General features: G+C 36.7%; 1 protein-coding gene across 1 annotated transcript in view; it reads left to right on the top strand.

The window, feature by feature from the left end:
* Nucleotides 1-21202, top strand: part of GALNT5 (polypeptide N-acetylgalactosaminyltransferase 5) — a 51510-nt gene extending 30308 nt beyond the window's left edge. Inside the window, exons 4-10 of the mRNA XM_063077091.1 lie at nucleotides 5041-5176; nucleotides 5804-5923; nucleotides 8010-8127; nucleotides 9153-9476; nucleotides 14044-14124; nucleotides 18187-18348; nucleotides 21062-21202. Of these exons, the coding sequence (XP_062933161.1) occupies nucleotides 5041-5176; nucleotides 5804-5923; nucleotides 8010-8127; nucleotides 9153-9476; nucleotides 14044-14124; nucleotides 18187-18348; nucleotides 21062-21202 (1082 nt within the window). The remainder of the gene's footprint in view (nucleotides 1-5040; nucleotides 5177-5803; nucleotides 5924-8009; nucleotides 8128-9152; nucleotides 9477-14043; nucleotides 14125-18186; nucleotides 18349-21061) is intronic.
* The last annotated feature ends 5471 nt before the right edge of the window (nucleotides 21203-26673 follow it).

Raw genomic sequence — 26673 nt, forward strand, 5'->3', positions numbered from 1 at the left:
CCCTGCCAAATTCTACAGAACATTTAAAGAAGAACTACCACCAATTCTTCTCAAACTCTCAAAAAGTGAAGAGGAGGAAATACTTCCAAACTCATTCTATGAGGCCAACATTAACCTCATACCAAAACCAGGAAAGGACACAACAAACAAAAGAAAACTAGAGATCAAAAACACAGGTGAGAAGAGCCCCAGTAAAATACTAGCAAACAGAATCCAACAACACTTTAAAAAGATCATTCATCATGATCAAGTGGGAATCATCCCAGGGATGCAAGGATGGTTCAACATATGCAGATCAATAAATGTGATACATCACATCAGCAGAAGGCAGGGGGAAAAAAATGATCATTTCAATAGATGCAGAAAAAGCATTTGAAAACTTCCAACACTGCTTCATGATAAAACCACTCAACAAATTACATATAGAAGGAATGTACCTCAACACAATAAAGGCCATATATGACAAACCCACAGCTAAGATCATGCTGAATGGAAAAAAACAGAGGCTTTCCCTCTAATACATGGAACAAGACAAGTATGCCCATTATACCCACTCTTATTTAACACAGTACTGGAAGTGCTAGCCAGCACAATATGGAAAGAGAAAGCAATAAAGGGCATCCAAATTGGAAAGTAGGAAGTCAAACTAAGCCTATTTGCAGATGACATAATCATATACATAGAAAAGCCTAAAGACTCCACCAAAAAATTTCTAGAACTAATAAATGAATTCAGTAAAGTGGCAGGATACAAAATCAACACACAAAAAACAGTAGCCTTCCAATATGCCAATAATGAAATAGGTGAAGAAGAAATGGAGAAAGTAATGCCATTCACAATAGCTACCAAAAAATGAAATAGCTATGAGTAAATTTAACCAAGGAGGTGAAAGATCTCTACAATGAGAACTAAAACTTTGGTGAAAAAATATTGAAGACAGAAATGAAAAGACATCCCATGTTCTTGGGTGGGAAGAATTAACATCATCAAAATGTCTATTTTATCCAAAGCAATATACACATTCAACACAGTCCTTATCAAAAAAACCAATGACATTCTTCACAGAAATATTAAAAACAATCTTAAAATTTGTATGGAACCACAAAAGACCCCATATAGCTAAAGCAATCTTGAACAAAAAGAACAAAGTTTTTTCCAGTCTGGATGCCCTTTATTGCTTTCTCTTACCTGATTGTTCTGATTAGTACTAGCAATGCTATGTTAAATAGGAGTAGTGACAGTGAGCACCCTTGTCTTGTTCCTGTTCCTAAAAAGTTCTTTCAGCTTTTCCCTATTCAAGATGATATTGGTGGCAGGTATGTCATATGTGGCCTTTATTGTGTTGAGATATTTTTCTTCCATACCTAATTTGCTGAGAATTTTTAATCATAAAATGATGATGAGTTTGGTTGAATATTTTTTTCTGTATCTATTGAGATAATCATATGGTTTTTGCCCTTGATTTTGTTGATGTGGTGTATCATATTTATTGACTTGAGTATGCTGAACCATCCTTACATCTCTGGGATGAATCCCACTTAATCATGCCTTATAAATTTTGATGTGTTGCTGTATTCTGTCTGCTAATATTTTGTTGAGGATTTTTGTAACTATGTTCATCAAAGACAGCAGATATCTCTGTTTGCAGATGGCATGATCCTATATATATATAGAAAAACCTAAAGACTTTATAAAAATCTCTTAGACCTGATAAATTATTTCAGTAAAGTAGCAGGATACAAAATCAACATGCAAAAAACAGTAGCATTTTTATACTCCAGTAGAAAATTAGCAGAAAAAAGAAATCAAAAAAGCAAACTCATTCACAATAGTGCCCAAAAATAAAATACCTAGGAATAAATTTAACCAAGGAGGTGGAAGATCTCTGCAATGAGAACTACAAATCACTGCTGAAAGAAATGAAAGAGAACATGAAAAGTTGGAAAGACATCCTATGCTCTTGGATTAGAAGAATTAACATTGTGACAATGTCCATACTACCCAAAGGGATCTACAGATTCACTGTAATCCCCATCAACATACCAATGACATTCTTCACAGAAATAGAAAAAAGAATCCTAATATCCATATGGAACAGCAAAAGACGCTGAACAGCCAAAGCAATCCTGAGCAAAAAATAATAATAAAGCCAGAGGCATTACACTACCTGACTTCAAATTATACTACAAAGCTATAGTAACCAAAACAGTATGGTACTGGCATAAAAACACTCAAACCAATGGAACAAAATAGAGAACTCAGAAATCACCACATACGTATGGCCAACTGATCTTTGACAAAGGCACCAAGATCATATACCCTGAGGAAAAGACTGTGTCTTCAATAAACAATGCTGGGAAAACTGGACATCCATATGTAGAAGAATGAAACCAGACCTGTACCTCTTGCCATATGCCAAAACCAACTCAAATGGATTAAAGGCATAAATATATGACCTGAAGCTGTAAAACTCCTAAAAGAAAACATAAGGGAAACACTTCAGGAAGTAGGATTGGGCAAAGACTTTATGAATAAGACCCTAAAAGCACAGGCAACAAAAGAAAAAAATGCACAAATGGCATCATATCAAACTAAAAAGTTTCTGTACAGCAAAAGAAATAATTAACACAGGGAAAAGACAAACTACAGAATGGGAGAAAATATTTACAAACTACACATCCTACAAGGGATTAATATCCAGACTATACAAGGAACTCAAACAATTTAACAACAACAACAAAAAAAAACAAGCAACCCATTTAAAAAGTGGGAAAAGTTGCTGAATAGGCATTTCTCAAAGACAGATACACAAATGACCAACAAACACATGAAAAAATGCTCAACATCACCAAGCACTGGGAAATGCAAGTCAAAACCACACTGAGATATCATCTCACCCCAGTTAGACTGGCTATTATCAAAAAGACAGAGAATAACAAATGCTGGTGAGGATGTAGAGAAAGGGGAATCTTCCTACACTGCTGGTGAGAACTGTAAATTAGTGCAGCTATTATGGAAAACTGTATGGAGGTTCCTCAAACAGCTACAGATAGATCTGCCATACGATCCGGCAGTGCCACTGCTGGGTATATACCCAAAAGAATGGACATCATCATGTCAAAGGGCTACCTATATTTCCATGTTTATTGCAACTCTATTTATAGTAGCCAAGAGTTGGAATCGACCTAAATGTTCATTGACAGACGACTGGATAAGGAAAACATGGTATATGTACACAATGGAATACTACTCTGCCATAAAAAAGAATGAAATTTTGCCATTTGCAGCAACATGGATGAACTTAAGAGAAAATCACATTAAGTGAAATATGCCAGGCACAGAAAGAGAAATACCACACATCCTCACTCATAAGTGGGAGCTAAAAAATAAAACAAATACCTTTTTAAAAGGAAGAAAGAAAGATGCAACGGTCACAATAATACATTGAACTTTCAAAAGGAGAAAATAGAACTGAGGCTACTGGGGTGGAAAAATGGAGGGAGAGTAGCAAGAAATTGGTAAAGGGCCACAAAAATGATTACATTGTGTAATGCTGAATATACCAATTATCCTGATTTGAACGCAACATATTGCACACATGTATTGATATTCAACACTGTACCCCACAGATATGTACAAACGTTTCAATAGAAAATAATTAATTAATTAGAAAAGAACAAAGTTGAAGGTATCATAGTTCCTGTCTTCAAAATATGCTATAAATATATTGAAAAGCTTCTGCACAGCAAGGGACACTATCAACAAAGGAACATAGTCTATAGAATGAGCTACCTATTTTCTAATACCACACTGCCACTTATTAGCTGTACAACCTTGGAAAAATAACATAAGTTCTTTGTTCTCTTCCAGCCTCTTTCTGATACTGTTGCTGGTGCTTTTGTAGTCTTGCTCAAAAAAGTGCTGCCCACTCCCATTTTGAGTAATGTTTCTCCTGTGTTCTGTTCTAGTAGTTTCATAGTTTGGGGTCTACTCTGCTGCTCTGGTCCATCACCCAGTGAAATTCCATGGGTAAAAAATGGAACATTGGAGGAGCCAGGGCTTTCCTCAGCTTCTCAATGGTATTATAGGATTGTTAAGAGCTAAGCTGAGCAGCCAGGTATTGCAACAGTCAATTAAAACAATAAGCCAAAATGAAAAGAACAGTCAATTCTTATCTCTTACTGCAACAGTATCAGAAAGAGGCTGGAAGAGAAAGCCCTGGCTCCTCCGGTGTTCCATTTCTTACCCATGGAATGTCACATTGGGGGATAGATCAGAGCAGAGCAGAGTAGACAGATCACCTCACTGCCTGCTGAAGGAGTCCAGAACAAAGGGTTCCTTCTGTTTCATGGCCTCGGTGACCAGGGTGAGAAAGAGGTGAATGGCTAGGGGCAGGAAATTTATCATCTTATGCATTTTTTAAGTGTACAGTTTGATAGTGTTTAGTTCGTTTACATTGTTGTACAATCTCCAGAACTTTTTCATCTTGCAAAAATAAAACTCTATACCTATTAAACAACTCCCTTTTCCATATTTCCCTCTCCTGTAATTCTTTTAACAGTACCTCTTAGTCCTTCTTGTTCCTCCACTTCAATTTCTTTTCACCCCCAATATGTGAAAAGATTTTTCCTCTTCGTCATTCCTAAGGCCAAACTTGTAATTTCAAAGTCTCTCTTCTGAAAAGCAAAGTCCCACATCCGCCATCCCCATAGTTAATGGGACCTGCCCCCTTTAGAATGACTTTAGCAACTACCTTTAATACGAAGTATTCCCTTTAGAGTCTCATTACCCACTTTAAGTGGCTTATCAATTTTTTCCCAACATAAATTATGCTTGCCCCACATGACTCCTAGGATCAAAATTTCTTCCATTTTATTATAGAATAAAATTATAGGGACCAGGAATTCAATAAGAAGAAAAAACTACTGCCTTTACAACCACATTTCTGAAGCAATCCTCAACACCTTTGAACATGAAGTACACACACTCAGTACATCATGTTTTTGATTGATTGATTGACTGATTGATTTGGCTCTCTAGGTGATGTGTTGACATTCTTAGATTCTCACGTGGAATGTAATGTTGGTTGGTTGGAACCTCTTCTGGAAAGAGTTTATTTAAGTAGAAAGAAAGTGGCCTGTCCAGTAATTGAAGTCATCAATGACAAGGATATGAGGTAACATTGCCATATTCCACCAGATAATTCTAAGTGCACCTTTAACCACAGCAGCAGAAAGTGCTAATCATACTCCTAATATGCACATTTTTGAAAACCTAAGAAATACACAGTTTATCCACTTAAATAAATGGAGATATCTTGGGATCAGAGTTTGTCAATCCAATGATATATTTGGAGCGCGTTGGTGGTATAGTGGTGAGCATAGCTGCCTTCCAATGATCTGTTTGGTCTATAAATTTTTAACTCTAAATACCAATAAATCCTAATACTCACTATCTAGCTCTTTCCCCTTTGGATTCACCTGAACCCCAAAATATTTATTTTCCTCAAGTTTAGTTTTTCTTTTTGTGCAGAACATATATGTGCTCCTAAGTTGTTGTTATATTGTTTACTCAAAAATGGCTAGGATATTATTAAAAGAAAAGTATATGTTAAACACAAGCAATCCAATTAGTCACTAATGCAAATTGTGCTCATAAACTCTCTTGAACTATTATTATGATGATCTAAAATCATCTGCATGAGCACTTGTTTCATTCATTTGCATAAGTCATGAAGCCAAGTTGACAAAGTATGTAAAGATGTATATAATCTTAGGTAGCACTTTCTTTTTCCCTGGATTAGTTACATGACAGTGGACAACTTTCAAAGAGGAATCTTTACATGGCCCATGAACTTTGGTTGGAGAACAATTCCTCCAGATGTCGTTGCAAAAAGCAGAATTAAAGAAACTGATATAATAAGGTAAGTATGTGAAATTTAAGATGAAAAATTAGGATGTGTCTTTTTTGTAAAAGCATAGAAAACAATTCCACAAAACAGCTCTATCTTGTCATTCTTATACAATATCAAGAATTACAGCTCTAGCCAATAGATTACCAAAGCAAACACAATTTCCCTGAGAAATTAGTTTCCTACTATCAAAACTCATTTTTAAATGGTCAATTGCACCCTATTCAGCCCTGAACCCAGAAAAATTCACTAATGCTATTCCAGTTCCCTAGGATTTACAACCTAAGAAACACAAACTAATTGAATGGGCTGTATAAATACTATCTATACACACATGAAGTAGACTTATGTTTAATATAGTATTAAAGTAAACATAAGTAAAAATTAAAAGTAAATAATAGTAATAGAAATATTATTATAATAGATATGATTAGGATTTTTGTTAACAGTGTAATCCTGCCCCCTCCATGGGAAAAAAATGAATTAAGAAATAGACACAGAAGCTGGATGTGAATTAAAATTTGGGCTTTATTACTAGAGAAGTTGGATTGAAGAACACAACTTCGACCTGAAGCCAACATGGGAGCCTCCTATTACTTCCCCAGAGTCTAGACGTGCATCACAGACACTCAGTCAGCCATAGGCAGGGCAGCAGGAGTGCTGAAGCATTCCTTGTTGCAGAGAGAACTTGAGCAGACACAAGCTAGCAATCCCCAGGAGAAAGCCAAGGGCAGACTGCATAGCGGCATGCTTTCTCCAAACTTACCCTTCAATAAATCATTCCTCTTCCCTTGCCAGGTGTGACACCTTCAAATTAATACCCCCAGAGAGTGAAGAGGGTCTTCTACTATTTAGTAAGCACTGTGTGCCAGGCATTTAAACCTCCATAACTCTAGGAGGGAAGTGGTCATATTCACCTTACAGAGATGAGGAAATTGAGATCTTATAAAGTTAAGTAATTTTCCCAGGGTTACAACAGCTAATAGAAGAAAAATTTGGTATTCAAACCCAGCTCTGCCTAAATGTAACACCCTTGTGCTAATCCCACACCTAAAGAACTTCTCTGCGTTTTTTAGATTCCCATTTTGAGGGTCAATATAGTGGTTGAGCTCAGATCCCATTCAACATAATGTTAGGAACAGAATGTGTTCTGGATAGTCTGGTAAGGACAACTGGGGTACAGATAGAAGGTGTGCAGAAGTGGTGGAGGAGGGGAGAGAGGTGTGAATCACCTCACTTTGAGGTCACTGTGTACCCTAAACACAAAGCAGGCTCTCCACAGAAACGACTTTCAGCTGGCTCAGTGGTGACCACCATGAGAAGTAAATACTGCCTTGTCTACCTACTGACTAAAATATAGTTTCTAGCCTCCATGATCAGTAATAGCAGTGAAGATTCTGGAGTCAGACTCTTCTGGTTTGAATCTCAATACACTACTTACTAGTGGATGAACACAGAGTTTACTTAACCACCTTGAGTCTCTGTTTCCTCGTTTTCACATGAAGACTAATAGAAGCAGCTACCACTTAAATTGTTTTTAGAATTATATCAGCTAATATATAACATGCTTACCATATAGCAAGCTGTCAGTAAAGTCTGTCTCTGGCTGAGAGGCAGGAGAGTGGAGTGTGAGTGCATCAAGTCAAGGCAGACCACCTAAGTGTGAAGCCCAGATGTGTCATATACTTGTCTGCTGTCCTTAGGAAAGTTTCTTACATTTCCCATGCTGCAGTTTCTCAGTGATGGTACATACATGCAGGATTTTTGTGAAGTCTGAATTAATGCTTATATAATACTTACAACAGTGCCCTGAAGAAGTGTTGTTAAAAATAACATCCCTAGAGAGTTTGTGTCAGAGTACAATGGACAAATAAGAATTCTAGTTCTAGGCCACATCTTTGCTGACCCTAGTCAAACTCTGCTGCCATGAACAAGGGACTCATCACTTAAGCTATTTGTGACTCAATCCTAGGACCTCCCTGTACTTGGGAGCTGTTCCAAAATGCCTCCTAACTCCAACACAAATGTACAGGGGACCAATCCTAAAAGTTGAGCTCCCATGAGATACAAGTTTACAAGCAAATTTTTCTTTTTGTAGGTGCCCCGTCATGGCAGGTGGATTATTTTCTATCGATAAAAATTACTTTTTTGATCTTGGAACTTATGACCCTGGCCTTGATGTTTGGGGTGGAGAAAACATGGAGCTATCATTCAAGGTATTACCAAGTGTTTCTCAAATTTTTGTTACAATTAAGAGTTTGTCATTTTAAAATAGTTTCATTTTACTAATACAATCACATATGTGACTGCTACTGGGAGGAAATTTCACAGAAATTTTAGAGTCTTTGGATTAATTTTTTTTATATCCCAGATTGAATTTGGAAGAATCAATCACTGTCATTAAATTTATTAGAGTTTCCTACTATTTCACAACACCATTTCTGCATCTAAATATGGGGGAAATGACTTTCTGCCATTCTGTGTAAATGCTATGGGATTCGTACTTGATGCAAAATAACTCTCCTGTAACATCTCTCTAATTGTTGAAAGTAACAGAATTTTTCAGTAATAGGTTATCATGGAGATTACAAATGACAGAAATACAAAAATGTACCTGTACAGCAGGCCACTAACAAGCCAAGTTTGTCCCCTCATGCAGCTCCTTTGGACACTCTGTACGATCATTTATGCAATCATTTACTGAGATCTAAGAAAGCCTTAGCACCAGCAATAGTAGACAACATCCAAAAAACGACTGCTCCCTTATGGGGTTGGGTGGTCTGTATTAACTGTAGTGTAACTTTGGAGCTCCTGATCAAGAAGAGTGGCTTTTGAGTTGTGCACCACAAGCCTTATGGGTCTCCCCAGGATGAGAGAAGGGGAAGGTGAACAAATGGACATCTCTGCTCCTTTCCCTGATTCAACCAAAACAGGGAGTCATATTGCATATTTTATACATTGGGATTCTGTGAAGATTTCTTTAGGAAAAAAAAAAGATTTACACTGCAGCTCAAGAAAGAAAAAAAATAATATTTTATTAATCCTAAAATGATCCACAGCAATATGCAAAAATTAATAAACCGGCAGAGTTTACTTTACTATTACAGAAGTGTTTTCAGCATGGAGAGCGCTACTCAAACGGAGGGAAACAAAGTTGCCAGGTGCTTTCACGCTATTGTTCACTGCCTGTGATTTGTGGACAGTCATTTGATAATTGATGTTTATCATTAAATTGTTTCAGGTGTGGATGTGTGGCGGCGAAATTGAGATTATTCCCTGTTCCCGAGTGGGCCACATATTCAGAAATGACAATCCATATTCCTTCCCCAAAGACCGGATGAAGACAGTGGAGCAGAACTTGGTGCGGGTTGCTGAGGTCTGGCTTGATGAGTATAAGGAGCTATTCTATGGCCATGGGGATCACCTCATAGACCAAGGGCTAGATGTCGGCAACCTCACTCAACAAAGGGAACTTCGGAAGCAACTGAAATGCAAAAGTTTCAAATGGTACTTGGAGAATGTCTTTCCCGACTTAAAGGCTCCCATTGTGAGAGCTAATGGTGTGGTAAGTCCAAACGGTAATTTAAAATGTTACTCTGTAAAAGCAAAACACCAAAACTCTTTCAAAAATATGTAGGAAAGGATGAATTACTACATTATAAAGAAACACCAAGTACGAATGCCAATGGCACAAAGCATGGTTGAGAATTAAACATAGGTAAACTTGAGGAAGATTACCAGGGTGGTCATGTTCATTGATTAATTCAATAGATACCTATTACGTATCAATAGACCGGGCAGTATTTCAGATTGGATCACAGAGTGATAATAAAATAGTCTTGATCCCTTCCTTATGGAGCTTAATGTTGAATAGGGAAGAAAGAAACAAATAAGCAAGTAAAGAGTAAATACAAAATAAATTTCTCTCATTTAGGGAACATGCCACAAGTGTCCCCTAAATAAAATCCATAAAGAAATCCTCTTGGAAAAAGAGACTTTGAAACCTGGGCCTGAAACACAAAATGTCAGCCAAGCTCTTAAGAAGAAAGTGCTAGGCAGAAGATGCAGTGAGTGCAAAACCTAAGACAGGTCAAAGTTTGAGGCATTCAGGAACTGAGAAGAACGTGGACACTGTTGTCAGGGTGTGAAGGAGGGAGCAGTGGCACCAGATGAAGGTCAACAGGGAGGCAAGAGTCAGATCAGAGGTCCTTGTAGGCAGAGCAGGAACGGTCTGTCTTCATTCCCTCCCTCCCTCCCTTTCTTCCTTCCTTCTTTCAGTCTTCTAAGTGTAATTGGAAGTTTTGAGCATGGTTAAGCAATGGGATGGCATGATTTAATTAGGATTTTTTAAGACTTCAAACAGGGGTTAAAAATACCAGAAATTGTCAGAGAATAGCAGATAAAATTCCAGGGCCCAAGAGAAGGTACCAAAAGAGAGGCCAACCCAGATAGGTTGAATAGAGCACAAAGCTAAGAAAAAATCGAGGAAGAGCAGAAACTGGAGGAAAGCCATTTCAAGCACATTCTAGAAGTGAAGCTTCATTTGAAGAGGATGGTAAGACGTGAGAACATTTACCAAAGAATGGGTTCAGGGTGATGAGTCAAGCCTTCACCCAGAGCTCTTCCCCAGCTGTGTTTATTTCGAATCTCTTTTATTATATTTCTAATTTAATTTTTACGTATAAATATTCCCAGTGTTCTTTTGTTTTCTTTTAGAGATTCCTTTTTCCTTATTCAGGAAGGTCTCAAACTTGACCATCAGTAAGCCTGCTCTTTTAGGCCAAGTATTTTCAGTTCTTCCTAGAAGTAGGTTGTACAAACCAACCACTCTCTCTGCCTGGCAAATCTGGTAACAAGGACTTAATAAAGTCATTCCCCTTGACAATGTTGTAGATATCCAGGAAGGAAGAGAAAGACAGGAAACTAGTCCACAAATTTGTCTGTTTTTATTTAAATTCCACTAAGTATATGTGATCTGTTTACAAATAACATAATATATTATCAAATTGCCATTTTAATAGGTCAAAATAGAATAGCGACTACTGCAGTTGTCTCAACTTAATACTTTACCTTAGGTCACTCATTAGAAAGAACAGCATGAATTTATATACACTGTTCAAATAATATGTCTAATATATTTCTAAAATGAATTTGCATTTTTAAATTCCATCTACTGAACAGAAAAGAAAGGAATTCTTACCACAGTAATTTTTTCCTGTGCTAACACCACAGAATCTCAGCAAGAGCACTACTAAGCTTTGACCACCAGAGGGAACTAAAAAACTACCTTTTGTCTCCATTGTGATGCTAATTTGTATTTCCCAAGAATTTTTTGCAGAACTCTCCTAATGAAACTGCTTTCTGCCTCTGCCTGAACTATAATATATCAAAATACAGCAAATATTTTTAAGAGATTTTAACCAATGCATTTCTTCTGTTTTTCTCACAATTTGCTTCCTTCCTCAGACAAATTTCAATAAAGATATGTCATTTGCTCCCTTCTGAAGCAATCAGTAGGAAGTGTTACACCAAAAAAAAAAAAAAAAAAGGTGGCTCTTTCTCTACATAACTCGGAATATGATTAGCAAGACCATTATTTTGGATAAACAATCTTGCCAAAAGAATTAACTCCACAACTTCTTTTTGTTACTTGCTTCGTGTTTTCTCAGCTTTCAATCTACAAACTTAGGAATTTAAATCCAGTGAGTTTTTGTTTTATTTTTTAAGAGAACAAATAATTTATTATTGAACCAAAAATATTTAAAAATAATAAAAGAACCTCGCCAATGATGTGTTCTTACATTGGATTAAACTATTAGCAAACAGCCTAATGTTTAACAATTCTGTAATAAACTATGAGAAATTCTCACCTTCTAAATTGGAAAATGAAATAATTGAACATGGATAACTTATAATTTATGCACTGCCTGATTTTTAAAGAAAGTTAAAATGGTTTACAATAAAAGCATGAAAACAATTCTTTAAAAATAAAACAAAAAAGTTAAAAACCATTTATAATGAACTAAAGAATAACACTTTCTTAGTACTTTATAGACCATTTCTCTATGAAGAAAAGTAGTTTCCCCAGTAATTTCTGATAAAAAGTATGGGAAACAGGTTTTCAAATGAAGAGAGGGAGGAGGATGTAAGAGACTAAAAAGTTTTCTGTTTTCTTCCAATGCTTGGAGGAAAGGATTGTACAAAATAAATACAAAGAAATCGATTAAACTGAGGGTTCCCAAACACTGTCTGAGCAGTGTTAATTGTGCTGCCGTCGGGTTCTATAATCAAATAAATAGGGAAACTCTATGTTCTGAGCAGCAAGCTGAACATTAACACCCTGAGGATTCTGAGTTCTAGAGTTAGAACAACCTGTTCTGCCGGATTGAAACCAGAGTTTTCCAAACTCGTCTGAAGATAGGATATTTTCTGCATGATCCACAAATACAGATGCTTATGTTTATCTCTGCTAAGGTTCAGAGAACAATTGAGGCATGATTTCCTTGCATTAAACTCCAGGATTACTCTGCCTTCCTGCGTTTCTATTCACTCTCCTCCCTGAAGTTTCTGGTAGTTGAATCCTCTGGGGCTGTGACTGCTCACATTCGTTAATGGTGGATTGTCTCCTCCCATATTTATCATTTTTAATTGTGAATAGAGCTTTTTTCTGAGGATTTTTGATGGAGATTTAATCTTTCTAGAATTGCTTTGTGTTTTTCCTATGCCAGGCATCTCAAAAGTTTCCAACCTGGTACTATTTCTAATGTTTGTTTCTAGGCCTTGAAGATCTGTGAAGGTTTCTATCCAGGGTGTTATGTAACTTTTCATCTCAAACCCAAATGAAGGTTGGCATAAAGTTTCAGATTCAGGCAGAATCTAGCTTCCCTGTTGTCTCCCTGTGCTACTGGTAAACTACTTTCCTAGTACAACATTCCACTAAGGGTCTAATTCTTTAGTTTTCCATCTTTATGTGGAAGACCTCAGTTCCAACTCTCTGGCTTTTTCGTGCCCAAGTTTTTCTTCCGTCCTTACAAAGGGTTAAGTCCCTTGCTGACCAACATTTGCAATTTTCCCTCTTGTTTTTAGTTTTCTCCTGCATTTTCTGGTCCCCAAAGTTGCCCCTTACTTTCTTACAAGCTAAGCTATGCATGTAAAAGTGAGGACTGACACATCCAGCACCCTGTTATGAAGTCTGTAACTGAGCTACACAGCCTGCACCCAGAGTTAGAGCTCTTTCTTAGGACCATAGAACAGGAAGGAACACAAATAGTGTCCGTGACAACAAAGACCTCACCACCTCCCAGCTTGGGAAGCTTTCCTGGGACATATAACGTAGATTCAACTCTGCACAGCTCTTCTGGAAATCTGATAAGCCTACAGTGCCCTTTAACCCACTATCTCGTTAGCCCTGCCCACGATGTCAAAGAGGGCAAGGAAATCAACATTATTCTGCATTACATGGTGACTTATGGAAAGCTACCTCCATGTTTGACCCTGTAAATCCATTAAAAACCTGGGGACCTGCCAGAAAGTGCCTTTACGCTTGGCTCTGTATTAGCTTCTGTGATTTTCCTGTAATGAATTGTAGCTTGCTTGAGTCATTAGGAAGATTCTGACAGGGAATCAGTTGGAATCTGCTGTCCTTTGAAGATCTCAATTTATCAGTGATTCAGTGCCTAAGCAGACAAATAGCTTAGAGGGGTCAGCTAGGAAACACAGCCGTAACCCTTGGTTTGATTAAATTGCAAGTATGTGCATTCATTGCCTTTGAATATATGCATCAGATAAACCTAAGACAAGAAAATAACTACTTTCCATGCCACCTTTTATTCATTCACTATTCAGAATTCCAGGCAAGGGTTATTTAAAAGCTTCTGTTTGTTGGCTCTGTGGCTGAGTCACAGGCCTATATTGACAGATTGAAGCTATACTTTAGCAAGATTACATTATGTCTCTGTTAGAGATAGCGAACAATAAAATCATATAGTGCTAAGTAATGCTAATCTATTAAATTAACTATTTTTTAACCTTATTATAGTTTTATATTCTGTGTTTTCTGAATGTGTCTGAATGTTTTGTCTCACTTTAAAATATGTTTTTTCTTAACTCATATTTTATATTTTGCTTCCTAGCTTATTAATGTGGCCTTGGGTAAATGCGTTTCCATTGAAAACACCACAGCCATTCTGGAAGACTGTAATGGGAGCAGCGAGGTATGTTAGCTAGGGTTTTCTATCTCATGATAGTTGATAGGTGCAGCTCATGATTCATTCACTGCTCACTAGAGAAATTAATCTTTGCCCAATAGAAACACGTAACTAATCTCTAAATTTCTATGTAATCATAAGGCCAATGATAAGACAGTCAACCACTAAATGCAAAGACAGTGATTGAAAAAGTAAAGTTATGTTGAAGTCAACCCACTGGATCCCATCCTGGCCCCATCGTCACTTGCAAATGTATGTTAACTTTTGCAAATTATTTAACCTTTGGGACCCTGTGGTACTGATAGTAGTGCCTACCTCTAGAATTGGTGTGAAGCTGGAATTAGGTAAAATAGATGAAGCATGTAGAAGAATACCTAATGCTCACTGCTCTGAAAACATTTGCTGTGATAATAATAAAGTTAAAAATGTGAAAAATACATAACATATAAAGATAAAATAATGAAGAAAATAGAAGACATATTTCTACAGAAGTCAATGGAAGCAATTTTATTCTCTGATTCCATCCCCTCTTTTCCCCATTCTCCTGCATCTTAAGGGACTAATGGAAATCACATAATCCATGATCCATGGTGGAAAACCCTATAGTAAAATTCCCCAAAGCACAAAGTAGGGCCAGGAAGAACAGAACAGGAACTCCTTCCACAGTACTGGAGGTGAGCTCTGAGTGACCACATCTCCCTCTCCAACATATGTTCCCTAACAGTTCCACATTCTGTGCAGTTATTTGGTTTAGATGCAAATAGGACTCACAGGAACATTGATTCATGAGTAGAAATCAGCACCGCCCCCCCCTCCCAATTGCATATTACTGTTTGGTAGAGAACTTACTTTGTTATGATAATCTAAGCTTGCCAAGTCTTATTTCTTTGCTTTGATTTAGAGACATTGCTTACATTTTTGAGCATATCTCTACCTCTTAATTCAAAACTGCTACTGGAAGAAAAGTCATCTCTCTTGGTATAATTCAGCTATGAGTTGTAAACTTGAATCCAAGGGAACTCTTTTTTAATTAGGAGAAAGAGGAGGCACAGGTGAAGAGTGTCAAAAAATCAACTGAACGAAGTAACTTGTACTTATTAACAATTCCAAGAAAAAATAAATTCATAAATTATAAAACAAAACCACAATTAGCTCAAATTATATGAAAGAAAAGTTATTAAAGAATGCAATCCTTCAAGATATCATTGTAGGGATTTTTTGTGTGTGTGCTTGAGAAACCAGTATTTAATCTGAAAATTCTAGTTCTGTTCTTGACAACCATTGAATCTTTGTAGGGGATACCAGAGGCAAATGTATGAATTATGCAGCCTCTGCTGTCCACAAAGCCCCATCTCCTTTTTCATCTTGTTGCTTATTTTTAGCTTCTGCCTCTTCTGGTTTGTTTGCATAATAAAAAGCAAAGAAACATAAAGGAAGTTAACTTGTTTTTGTAAAGAAATTTAATATACACAGTTTTGTAACAAATGCTTGCTAAAAACATTTTAAGTAAAGCAGCTTCTAAGGGGCCGTACAAAGGTCACGCGGGCCTGAGCACGCTAAGCATTCCAGGGAGGGAATGACCCCCACCCGGTTCCAGGAACTGACTAGTTCCTTATCTAAAAGCCACCTGGCCAGACCCCAGGGAAGATAAACAATTGAGAAATGCGCTGTTCCTTATCGGGGTGCCAGCCAGCCTGCTAAAGCCTACCTGTAAATCTAAAGGCGCCACAGATCTATCGGGGTACCAGCCTGCTAAAGCCTACCCCTGAATCTAAAGGCGCCACAGATAACCAACAACTCATCCTGTCACAAAGATCTGTTCAGAAAAACTGTATAAAAGATGCTTGTACTGTAAACTCGGGGTCACTTCTGTCCAGGAGACTAAGTGACCCCAGCATGCTGGAATAAAGTCCCTCTTGCTTGATTGCACGGGTCTCAGTCTCATGGTCTTTGTGAAGTGAGCCATCCTGGAGTGTGTGTGGGATTTGTGCATGGAGCATAGGTCTTACAGTTTCTGGCAGAAATAATGAGGCTTAATTTCAAGCTAGTGACTACAACATTCATTCAAATAAGCTCAGAAGGAATAAAACCCTTGGACTGAAACATCAAACTTTATCCCTTACCTTACTTGAAAAGTTTCCTTAGTTATTAACTTTTAAATTAGTTTAGATGTCCCTTTTCAAGGAAATATCTAGCTTCTCTTTTTAGCAACATAATCTCCTCACATATAAAAGTACTTCAAAAAGTTTATAGAAGGATTCATATTATCTTTTAATTCTATTCATCCATGAACTTTTTGCGGTACCCTTGTATACTGTCATATGCCCATGCGCCTCAAATTTTAATGTGAACACAAATCACCTGGAGAGTTTGTTACAATGCAGATTCTAATTCAGTAGGTCCATGGTGAGGCTGAGATTCAGCATTTCTACTAACTCCCAGGTGATGCTGCTGTTAATCCAGGAGCTACCCTTTGAGTGGAAAGATCCAACGCAATGACTTTAATTTGTCCTGATAGTAAGTCACTATTACATTATAAATGATTCATTAGATAAAAAAGTTAAGATAAATTTTACCAGCAGCCTTTTTTTCCCCAAATATTTTTATATTAGTACAAAACAGCAAATTTCCCATCTAGAGCTTTAGAGTAAATTGACCAGGTGGATAATACTAGGCTGTAAACAACTGGAGAAAATATTTTTAAGGATTGCAAACATGGTTCCTATAGGGGCCATGGGAAAGCATCTTCCTCACCCGTGAAGTTTCTCTAAAAATCACTGACAAGTTCAGATTAATAGGAATAAAAAGTATAACAAATTTTGTTTTAACGTGCATAGTACAGGAGAATCACAGAATGATTGCCCAATAACCAAGTGTGGTTACAGTTGCTTACATACCACTTTTCATATAGAAAGAGGAGATGGGGGTGTAGGAGTAAATGATTCTTAGGGGGATGCAACAAGCCTGGAGAACACATAATGGCCTGGGACAAAGTCTATCTGGCCCTCAGAGCAGACAATGACTGGTAAATGGTTCTCATCAAAATACTGAATGGGATTAAAATAGAAAACAATGGTCTGACAAAATTAGTCCAGGTATATTGATAGAATTCAGTCTGTCTTCCTGTGATATGAGTTAACTTAATAAAAACTCAGGGAAAGGACCAGAGGTAATTGTCTTCTTCTTTGGTGGGTCCAGACTTTAGGCAGATAAGGGAACAGCTTTATCCTTTGTTTTAGGGAGTCACAGAGGACTAAGAGATTGGGGTGGGGTAGGGTGGGGTGGCAGGGAAGGCTAGAGAGACTTTGAGGCTGCTTCTTTACTCCAGCAGGTCAAAGCCCTATATTTTGGGGTAGAAAGATTCTGAGCTGCAGTATTTCATTACCTTAATTTTAGACACCGGCAACTCCCCAAAACTGGATTTCTTCAAGAGTAATCAGCTCCTATGGACTGGGGGATGCTAACACGGCAGCCACCTGATGATTCTTTGTGCTATCAGCAGAGAAAGATTTTAACCTTTTCTACAATAGAAAAAAGCCTCTAGAAGTCCAGTTGTCTAGACAGTCTTAAACAAGGAAGCATAATAATTTCCACCAAAGAAATTTAGGGCTGTGACTGGGATCTCCCTATAGCCACCCATAGCTTGGGGCCTTAATAATGTGGTGGTTTGAATATTATAACACTTGCAAGCACCAGGGTTTTCTGGAATTCAGAACACCTAAAATGCCATCCACATGCAGATATGTACTGATTGTACTAAATAATTCTTATTATTGCAACTAACATTTATTGAGAGCTTACTGTATGCCAAGCACTTGACAGTAATTACTTCTACCTTCTGAGATAGATAATATTGCTATCCAACTTAAAAATGAGAAAAATGAGATTGGACAAGGTAAATAATATCCGCATACTGTCGGAATTTCAAGTGGTAATAATGGGACTTGAATATAAACCATCAGATCAGAGAGCTTTTATTCTTAACCATTGCTGACAAAAATGTTTGCCAAAGCCCCTACCTGTGTTTGCTGCCTGAAGTGACCTTCTCTTTATTCATTTCCCCCACAGCTTCAACAATTTAATTACACCTGGCTAAGACTTATTAGACATGGAGAATGGTGTTTAGCTCCCATTCCTGAGAAAGGGGTCCTGAGGCTGCACCCTTGTGATAACAGAAACAAAGGGCTGAAATGGCTTCATAAATCAACATCGGTCTTTCGTCCAGAACTGGTAAGCAAAATATTTATACCTCTTCTTTACCACAAATTCAGCTTTCACTCAAATGGGACGTAAAACCCTCATTATCAGTTTCCTCAATCAGAAGCTTTAAATGTGTTTGTGATAATAGAGGCAGTGTAAAAGTTCACCCAGAGAGATAAACAGATATTTTTTTGTAAATTATCAAGACCTTTTTTTTTCTTTTACAAAATTTATTTCAAATGAGTTATTTTAAATAGAAGTTGCCAGGTTCTTATGTTATATTGCTATTGTCATCTCTGTTTCTAAAAGTCAATTGCTTCAGTCCATCAACATGCCAAAAGTCAGGCTTGTAGACTAGAATTGGGTCTCACTGGTCACCAGAAAAGCTTACGGGGAGATTACATGGCGAAAGGAGAGCAGTGTGCTTCCTACAAGCCCTGCACTTTAGAATGAATCTGGGTCCTCATTCTGCCTCCTTTCTATGCACAGAGACTTTTTCTCCTTTCCTGTGGTTCCCCACAGACCGGGGCTCTTGGGCATGTACTAGAGCCAGCTCTCACCAGCTCACAGGAGCTGACTGTGTGCATCTCTTGTCAACTTTACATTCAGTGATACTACATTGGCAGCAATGATGGGAGCATTTATACCACAGAAATCAGCCGATGCTGCTAGATTGGGGGCTGTTTTTCCACTGGTTCTGTTGTTCATATTTACCAGAAGACCCCTGTTCTATCATATTCATTTTCAAAGCCTCCTCAATTTCTCCTGATTATATTTTAACAGGATACAAAGTCATAAACTTTGGTGTAAGATCTTGGGGTGGCTTGAATAATCTCAGAACTGCCCTCTCAAAATTTTTACCAAATCACCAGCAGGTAGCCACCAAATCCACTGAATGCTTTGGGTATATGGAGACCATCATTTTGCCCAGGGCTGGCCCCAAAGTAAGCATCATTTTTCTTGAGGTGCTTTCATTTCTTTGATGTCACAGCCAGTGACTAATCTCTTCACAACATTTTTCTGCCTGCTCAGAGCTTAGATTAGGGCCTCGGCAACACACTCCCCAATCTTCCTCCCATTGGATCTTCTCTATTTTATTTCAATTCCTTATGGACAATTTGCTTTCTCTTTTCTTAACCCTGTGCCAAAGGAGGAAAGGATCAAGGGAGAGAGGACTAGAAGGAGGGAGGGAGAGAGGGAGAGAAAGACAGAGAGAGACAGAGAATGAGAACTAAAACACATTCTTCATCTCCAGAAGTGAATCTTGGAAAACATTTCAGGCTGGTGAGAAAACATTCAGGAACACGTCTTCCTAAATGGTAAAGAAGGTAATTTAATTAAGATAGCAAAAATCAGAAAGTTGTCCCCCTACAGTGTTTGTACCTATGATGTTGTGACATGCTCCGTAGCTGCCTTCTGCTTGGGTTCCTCTTTTGACGGTGCTAGATGTCATGGAGATGAGTAGCTTGGTGGTTGGCTTTCTTCTTTTTTCAACTTTTTGATACTTTTATACTAAACCTCCTAAATTCCCCAAGGCAAGTAAGTTTTAAAGAACAAGAGAAGCGGCGAACAAGACTATGAATGGCAGAAGCAGGTAGCTCCTTTGAGAAAGAAATAGGAGTTAGAAGCTTCATAGAGGGAGGAAGTGTAATAGTGAGTTTGACCCTGGATACCAATCAGTTGTTAAAATTATACACTTCTAAATCTGCCTTTAAAAGATGCTCTCTAGGTCAGCCCTTCTCAAATGCTCTGGATTTTGGCCACCTTGAAGGAAATAGTCTCACAGGTGGCTTCTAGGAATTTGAGCATGGAATGCCCCTCTACCACGGGTTCCCGCTTCCTTAGGTTGGGGGACAAATAATTTAGTTACTTCTTAACAATTCACTTCTAGAAAACTCAGAATGATTTTTTTCTCAAGGCCAGCAACTTTACAAGACCTTGAGCATACTCAAGCATCATATTTCCAAAGTCCTGCAAGGATGACAATATTTTAGTAGAAGCATCATTAAAATGAATTATTATGAAAGACAACCCTGTTTGATAATTTTTTAAAATATTCCAAAACAACATATGTATAATTAAGATTATCTTTGTGGTAGTCATAAATGATTGAGAAGATTTATAAGTAAAAATATATAAAGCCATGAGTAATTTCTAAGTAGGTTATCTACCATTTTCAGGATATTCAATAAATATTAAGCAGTAATAGAACCTCTGAAATACCTCTAACTCTTTTCTAATGACATCTGAATTCTGGATATCGGGCATTATGTACTATCAGAGATTACAGTGTGGAGCTCATAGATAAAATACATAATTTCTAGCATTTTGCAATCCAAATGTACATTCTAAGATGAACTTAAGAAATTAATTTACTTTTGGTCATGGCATGTGTTTTTTCTTTAACATCAATGAGGTAGCCAACATTCATCAAATGCAATAAATGTTTTTCAAAAATCGTTTTCTTTAAATAGTATACTTATCAGCCATATCGTCAGAAAATCCATTGTTCACTTCCTGGGGAATTAAAAGTCTTTTAGCTTGGAGAAGTATAATAAAAGTTTGAGACAGAGACAAACTTAATACTTTTCAAAGCCTGTGTTTATGTTGTTTACGTAGTTCAGGAGAATTACTAAGGAATCAAGAATATAATTGCCTAACTTTTTGTTATTGGTTTCCATTTTTCATATCTCAGTTGTCAAATTCAGTCTGTGGCTCATTCCTAGTTCCTCTTTCTCTCCAGGTGAATCACATTGTTTTTGAAAACTATCATCAGTTGTTATGCTTGGAAGGAAACTTTTCCCAGAAGATCTTGAAAGTAGCTGCTTGTGACCCAATAAAGCCATATCAAAAGTGGAAATTTGAAAAATATTATGAAGCTTGAAGAGGAACTGATGTTTTTATTTAGTGAGCTCATTAGATACTGTGAAAGTAACCGCAAACTTGCTGACTGTATTTCTCAGTGGTAGTTTAAATTTTCAATTTTAATAGCATTTGAACGGAAGATTTTTTTAAGTCACAATATTTGAAATACCAAAAGATAACTCAGGGAAACAGTCCAACATCAGCCTGGAGTCATTCTTTAGCATTGGGTGGTCTTTTGATTGCTCGATTCTGTGCTGGAACTCATTTTGCAAGTTTCCCAATCAAGCTAACACCAGAAATGAAGACAGAAGTACTTGGGGAAGCACAATGATACTCCTGATGACTGTGTTTGATAATAATCAGCTCTCTTGACACACAAGTACACATAATCAATCAGAACTTGGTCCTTTATTTGCTATTTTTTTAATCAAACAAAAACTGCTTGAGTTCCTATGGCTAGAAGACCGCAGATGACCGTAGCTATCGCTGTGGTGAAATCCCTCCAGACTACATGCATGTTTACCTAATAGTCTGAAATCATATTAATGACCCTACTTGATGGTAGCGTTTTGATCTAGATTATTGCATAATCTTTTACCCCAATGTGAGTCAGTGAAAAAATTTTTAAATGAGGAAGAAGAGTCCTTCAAATGCTTATATAATTCTAGATATAGACATTGTTTTAGCTCATTTTGTGCTTTTAAAACTGCACTTAAAAATGATTATACCAATAACTTTCTAGACTTATGTGGATATTAAAAAAAAGGCAAAGAAAAAGAGGCATAATATACCATAGTAACCAAAAATGCATTTAATCATTGAACACACTCTAATGCAGAACCAAAAGAGAGGAGTTGAAATAAATAAAGCAGAAACAAAGCATTGAAAAATATTAAGATTCTGTTATATGAAAATAATAAAACACTACTTTAGATTTAGCAGCATTCACAGGGATGAAGTACGCTAAAATGGGTCTAAAAGATTTCAAACTAGAAATAAAGTGAATGATACATAATGAAGGAAGAGGAGAATAAGGTAAGGAACTCTTAGGAGGAGGGTCAAAAAAATAATTTTCCTAAACATTGGCCAAAGAAGAAAGCATATCTGCTACCTCCACAGGGGAAAAAGAATAAAGCCCTCAGTGTTGACCCAATAACATTGACAAATTTGGGGAAAAGTTAATATTTCTTTGCTTCAAATTGAACCTCCAATCTTAAGTATACCGATACTTAAGCAAATCAGAAGAGATCTTAGAAATCAGGGTATACTTTACATTCATTTTGGTAAGAAAATTAATGCCTCAGAGACAAACTACGTGGCTAAAAATTCCAGGCCAGTTAGTGAGAAAATCAATATTAGAATTCAGATCTCCAGAGACAGGGCTTATTCTACTACTTCAAGCCTTTGCCTAAACAAATCTGTTCCACAGCATTCCAAAAAAGAGATACATAAACCTCTTTGTTGAGGTTGGGTCCCTGGAGGATAGCCAAATAAATATACGAATGTATATTTTTAGTTTAAAAAATAAAAGACTGTTTAGTTGAGATGATGGTAAAACTGAGCATCTTTAATTCTGACTTCCTATTTATCACTTAATTTTAACTCGCAACTATTTACACAAAAGCAACTATAACTAAGAATGGGAAAGGGAAACATTTTGCACATTTGTAACATATTTAATATGTTTTATTCAAAATAGTTGACCATTGCAAATCAGATAAGAGAATGTCTAGAAAATGAGATAATTCTTTTCAAAACAGAGCCATATGGGAGGGAAAAAAGGCACGTCAATTGCCGAAGGAATAATTGTGTTACTGACCAAACCGAGTGTGCTAGGTGCCTCCTGTAACTAATTCTTCATGTAAATGAAAAATGTGGAAAGGTTTTTCCTACAGTCTATATATTGTTTTTTAAGTTCAAAAACAGTTTCCACAAAGAAAAGTCACCTGTTCAGAAAAAGGTTTTGTAAAGACTTACCTTGGGATATACCAGCCGAAGAAAGTTGAATGTTAATCTCAAAAGAACCTTCTACAGTCTGCTCAGTGTACATTCCTCCTGACTTTACCTTGACATACTTATTATATAAAGATATATTTGAATCTATATTGTCACTATAACAAAGGACTGTTTTTGAACATTATATATTTGTTCTTGGGTAGAATTTTAAAAAGCACTTTTACCATGTACTTGCTCAATTACTCTAAAATGTGAGGAACTAATCACTGGTTGGTAATCTGTATGAGCCTAGCCTTAAGAACACTGACTAATTGTGAAATCTACTACCAATATTTTCTTAAGCATTGCCCTCTAAATTTTGTTTTCAGAAGACTGGAATAAATGTATAAATGCTACTGGATCTACTGGTACATCTAATGATAAATCCTTAGATGGGAAGATAGATTAGGGCCCTAATCAGCTCTGAATTCTTCAATAGGAGGCTGTGTTATTGGGAGATTCAGAATTTTTCCTGGATTGGCTTAAGTTACTGTCTTTTCTTAGAAAAGTGTCTATGCATCTTGTTACCTTGAACATAAGGGCAGTGTTGATAATATTTAATAGGACTCATTGGATCAAAAAACTAACTTACCAAATGATCTAAGTGCTTCTGAGCCTTTGAGTTTGCACAGTTCCTTTCTCTCTTTCAACAATTACCCAGAGCTTTTACCCTATTCTCCCATAAAATGACACAGCTGTTGTTGGTACAACCATGTGTTATCACCAGCATCAGACGTGTTCAGTTCTGCTTGCTCACGTTCAATTGGCGGTCATTCACAGGGCTGCAAAACACCACGTGTCATGATCACAATGTGTTGTTAGCTTCACCACACTGGTTTGGAAAAATTCACTTAGATATTAAAACACCTTGCTTCTAGCATTCCCTTAGGGATTATAGAGGAGCATAGATTCCATGTACAATGTAATGAATTTGATATTTCCAGTCAAACCTGATTTCATGAATGATTTTCAAGGGGTTCTTGTACAAGAGAGTGGGATTGACACACATCAGATAGTACCATCTTTATTTATTCTAACATCTCTAATTCAGAGCTCAAGAATAATATTATATTATTAATATAATACCTTATATTAAGATATAATTTCTTTATATCTTGGGTATAACTTTTATTCAATGTCTTGGATAAAGACAAGAAAATTACAAGAGGTAAAGGGAAAAGAGAGAGTAACTAATTATCTCTGAGTACTTCCTATGTGCTAGGCACTGTATATGCCTCAGTTCACTGATGTGTGTGACTCCATGAGGTGCGTCTCATTCTTCCCGTTGTACAGACCAGGAGGATGATTCCCCAACATTATCCCACTAATAAGAGATAAAACCAAGTTTCCATTATATCTGGCTCAAAAAAAAGGAGTTTATTTCACTACACCATGCTGCCATAATTCTTTTTTTTTTTTTTTTTTCATTTTAGTAGCACATTCAGCTCAGGTGAGCTCAGTTAGAATCCCTTGGTTGCAGATTATTGAAGCCACAGATGACAGAATGAGGTAGAGTCAAACTTCTTTGCTCTTGGATGTTGTATAGACAGGAAATAGACGCTGGGACTGTCTCTGTTAAACAACTGGTGTATAGGTGCGAGGGTAGCTACTCCCACAGGTTTTTCTGTGATCTAGATCCTTGACTTCGTGCAAGACCTGTTCTTTTCCATCTCCTGGACCAAATATGAGGGGAAGAAGTGGACATGTAGAGGGTTGCTTCTCTGAATATTACTAACTCTTTCTTCCTCCAATTTTTAAGCAGAGGTGACAGATTGCTCAATTTGGACAGAGATGGAAAGTAAAAAATTGAAGAGTTCTTTGATTTAAAACACAAGCCAGGACTTTTAACTTTCACTCATTCTGTAGAATGCCACTGTAGTGCTTTTGCAACAACTTTTGCATGGGGTACTCAACAACTGCTACAAGCCAAAATGCCTTAAAATGAGAAAATAAACACTAACCAAGGCTATTGTACAAAATATTTATTTTTTGACAAATGGCCATTACATGAACAGATTTGAGTAAACCATATAAAGTATTATATGCCCTTGATGAGGCTTACTGGATGGTATTTTAGGTGTTGATGGTGACTGTGTCATAAAGAAAGAAAAAAATACTGTCACACTAAACAGATTTAATGCCTCCGTTTCAAGCTACTAGGTCAACTAATATGTTACAATTATAATTAGGGTCCCTTTGCAAGTTTATATGAATCTTTGCTTTGCAAAAACACAAGCAAAACACAAGTGAAAATCTCACTTCTCAGCAGATAGAACAACTTCTAACATGTTGAGTTTATAATGATGGCAGTTGCCACCAAACAAGTAACAAATAATTTCTTTGGAAACCTAGGTTTTCTATTTTGTTAGTAACTATATATATTTGCCAGTTTAAGGATATCAGTCATAAATCTTTATATAAATAAAGCCTTTATATTAGATGTTGAAATTAAAATTTTAACATAGATAGAACTTTACCTTCAAAAACATTAATTTTTGTAAATATATACATGTATATACATATATGTGTACGTGTGTGTGTAATATATACACAAGTACATATATTTGATGCTTTGAATTGGGAGAAAGTAAAACCAGAAGTTTCTACTTATAATGTAAAGAAAATTAAGAAATGATTTCAGGTATTTTTAACTCTTTTTTAGGTGCCTAGCTTTGTCTGCATATGGCCTTCTCCACAAAATTATTTCAAATAGACTTTCACTCTGGACACTGTTTTCCAGCCTTGAAGCAGGAATCAGACTGTAAATTATCAGGGTGCTTGTTATTCAGTTTAGGATTATGCACATGCCTTAATATTCCTTCAAATAACTGCCCAAATTTTTCTAGTTTTATACATACTAGCTATAGGAAGTGGGCTTAAAAACAAGAGAAGGCGAAGATCAAGTTAGTCAATTTTGTTATTGACTACCCGAAAACGTTTGTTAGTGGGAGAATAAGACTAAAAAACTATGGGGGATGAAGGATTTTGGAGTTAATTTGAACATTTTTAAGCACCCATTTTCTCTGCCTCTGACCAACTGTAGTTATTATAAAGAAGGGGCCAAATATGTAATTTTAACTTTCTAGGTAAAAGTCCACTTACTTTCCAAATTCATTTCCAAAATTCTCCTGAGCTGGCAGCTTATTAATAGATATCATCATCTGAGTTTGTAGTTTGCCATGGATCTGGGAGACTTCTGCTGCTCATCACTACCTGTGTCATTGTGTTTGCGGTGATTATATGGTTGAGTCATCTCGTGTTCTTCATGAGCTGAATACACATTTTGGTCTTCATATTTATTGTGTTATGTTACTGTCTACTATTTTAATATTGGCAAATATAACTTTTGGCATTACTTTTTATAGCCCTCTTGTTTTTATAGAGCAACGACAGTTCAGGCTTTAAGAGAAGTGGTTGCCTTTCTCATGTGGTCAAACCAATTTCTTCTTTATGACAATCTGATGTTTTATCCTTTTTCATAATTCTCTATTATTA

Source organism: Cynocephalus volans, chromosome 1, assembly GCF_027409185.1.
Source record: "Cynocephalus volans isolate mCynVol1 chromosome 1, mCynVol1.pri, whole genome shotgun sequence".
Lineage (NCBI taxonomy): Eukaryota > Metazoa > Chordata > Mammalia > Dermoptera > Cynocephalidae > Cynocephalus > Cynocephalus volans.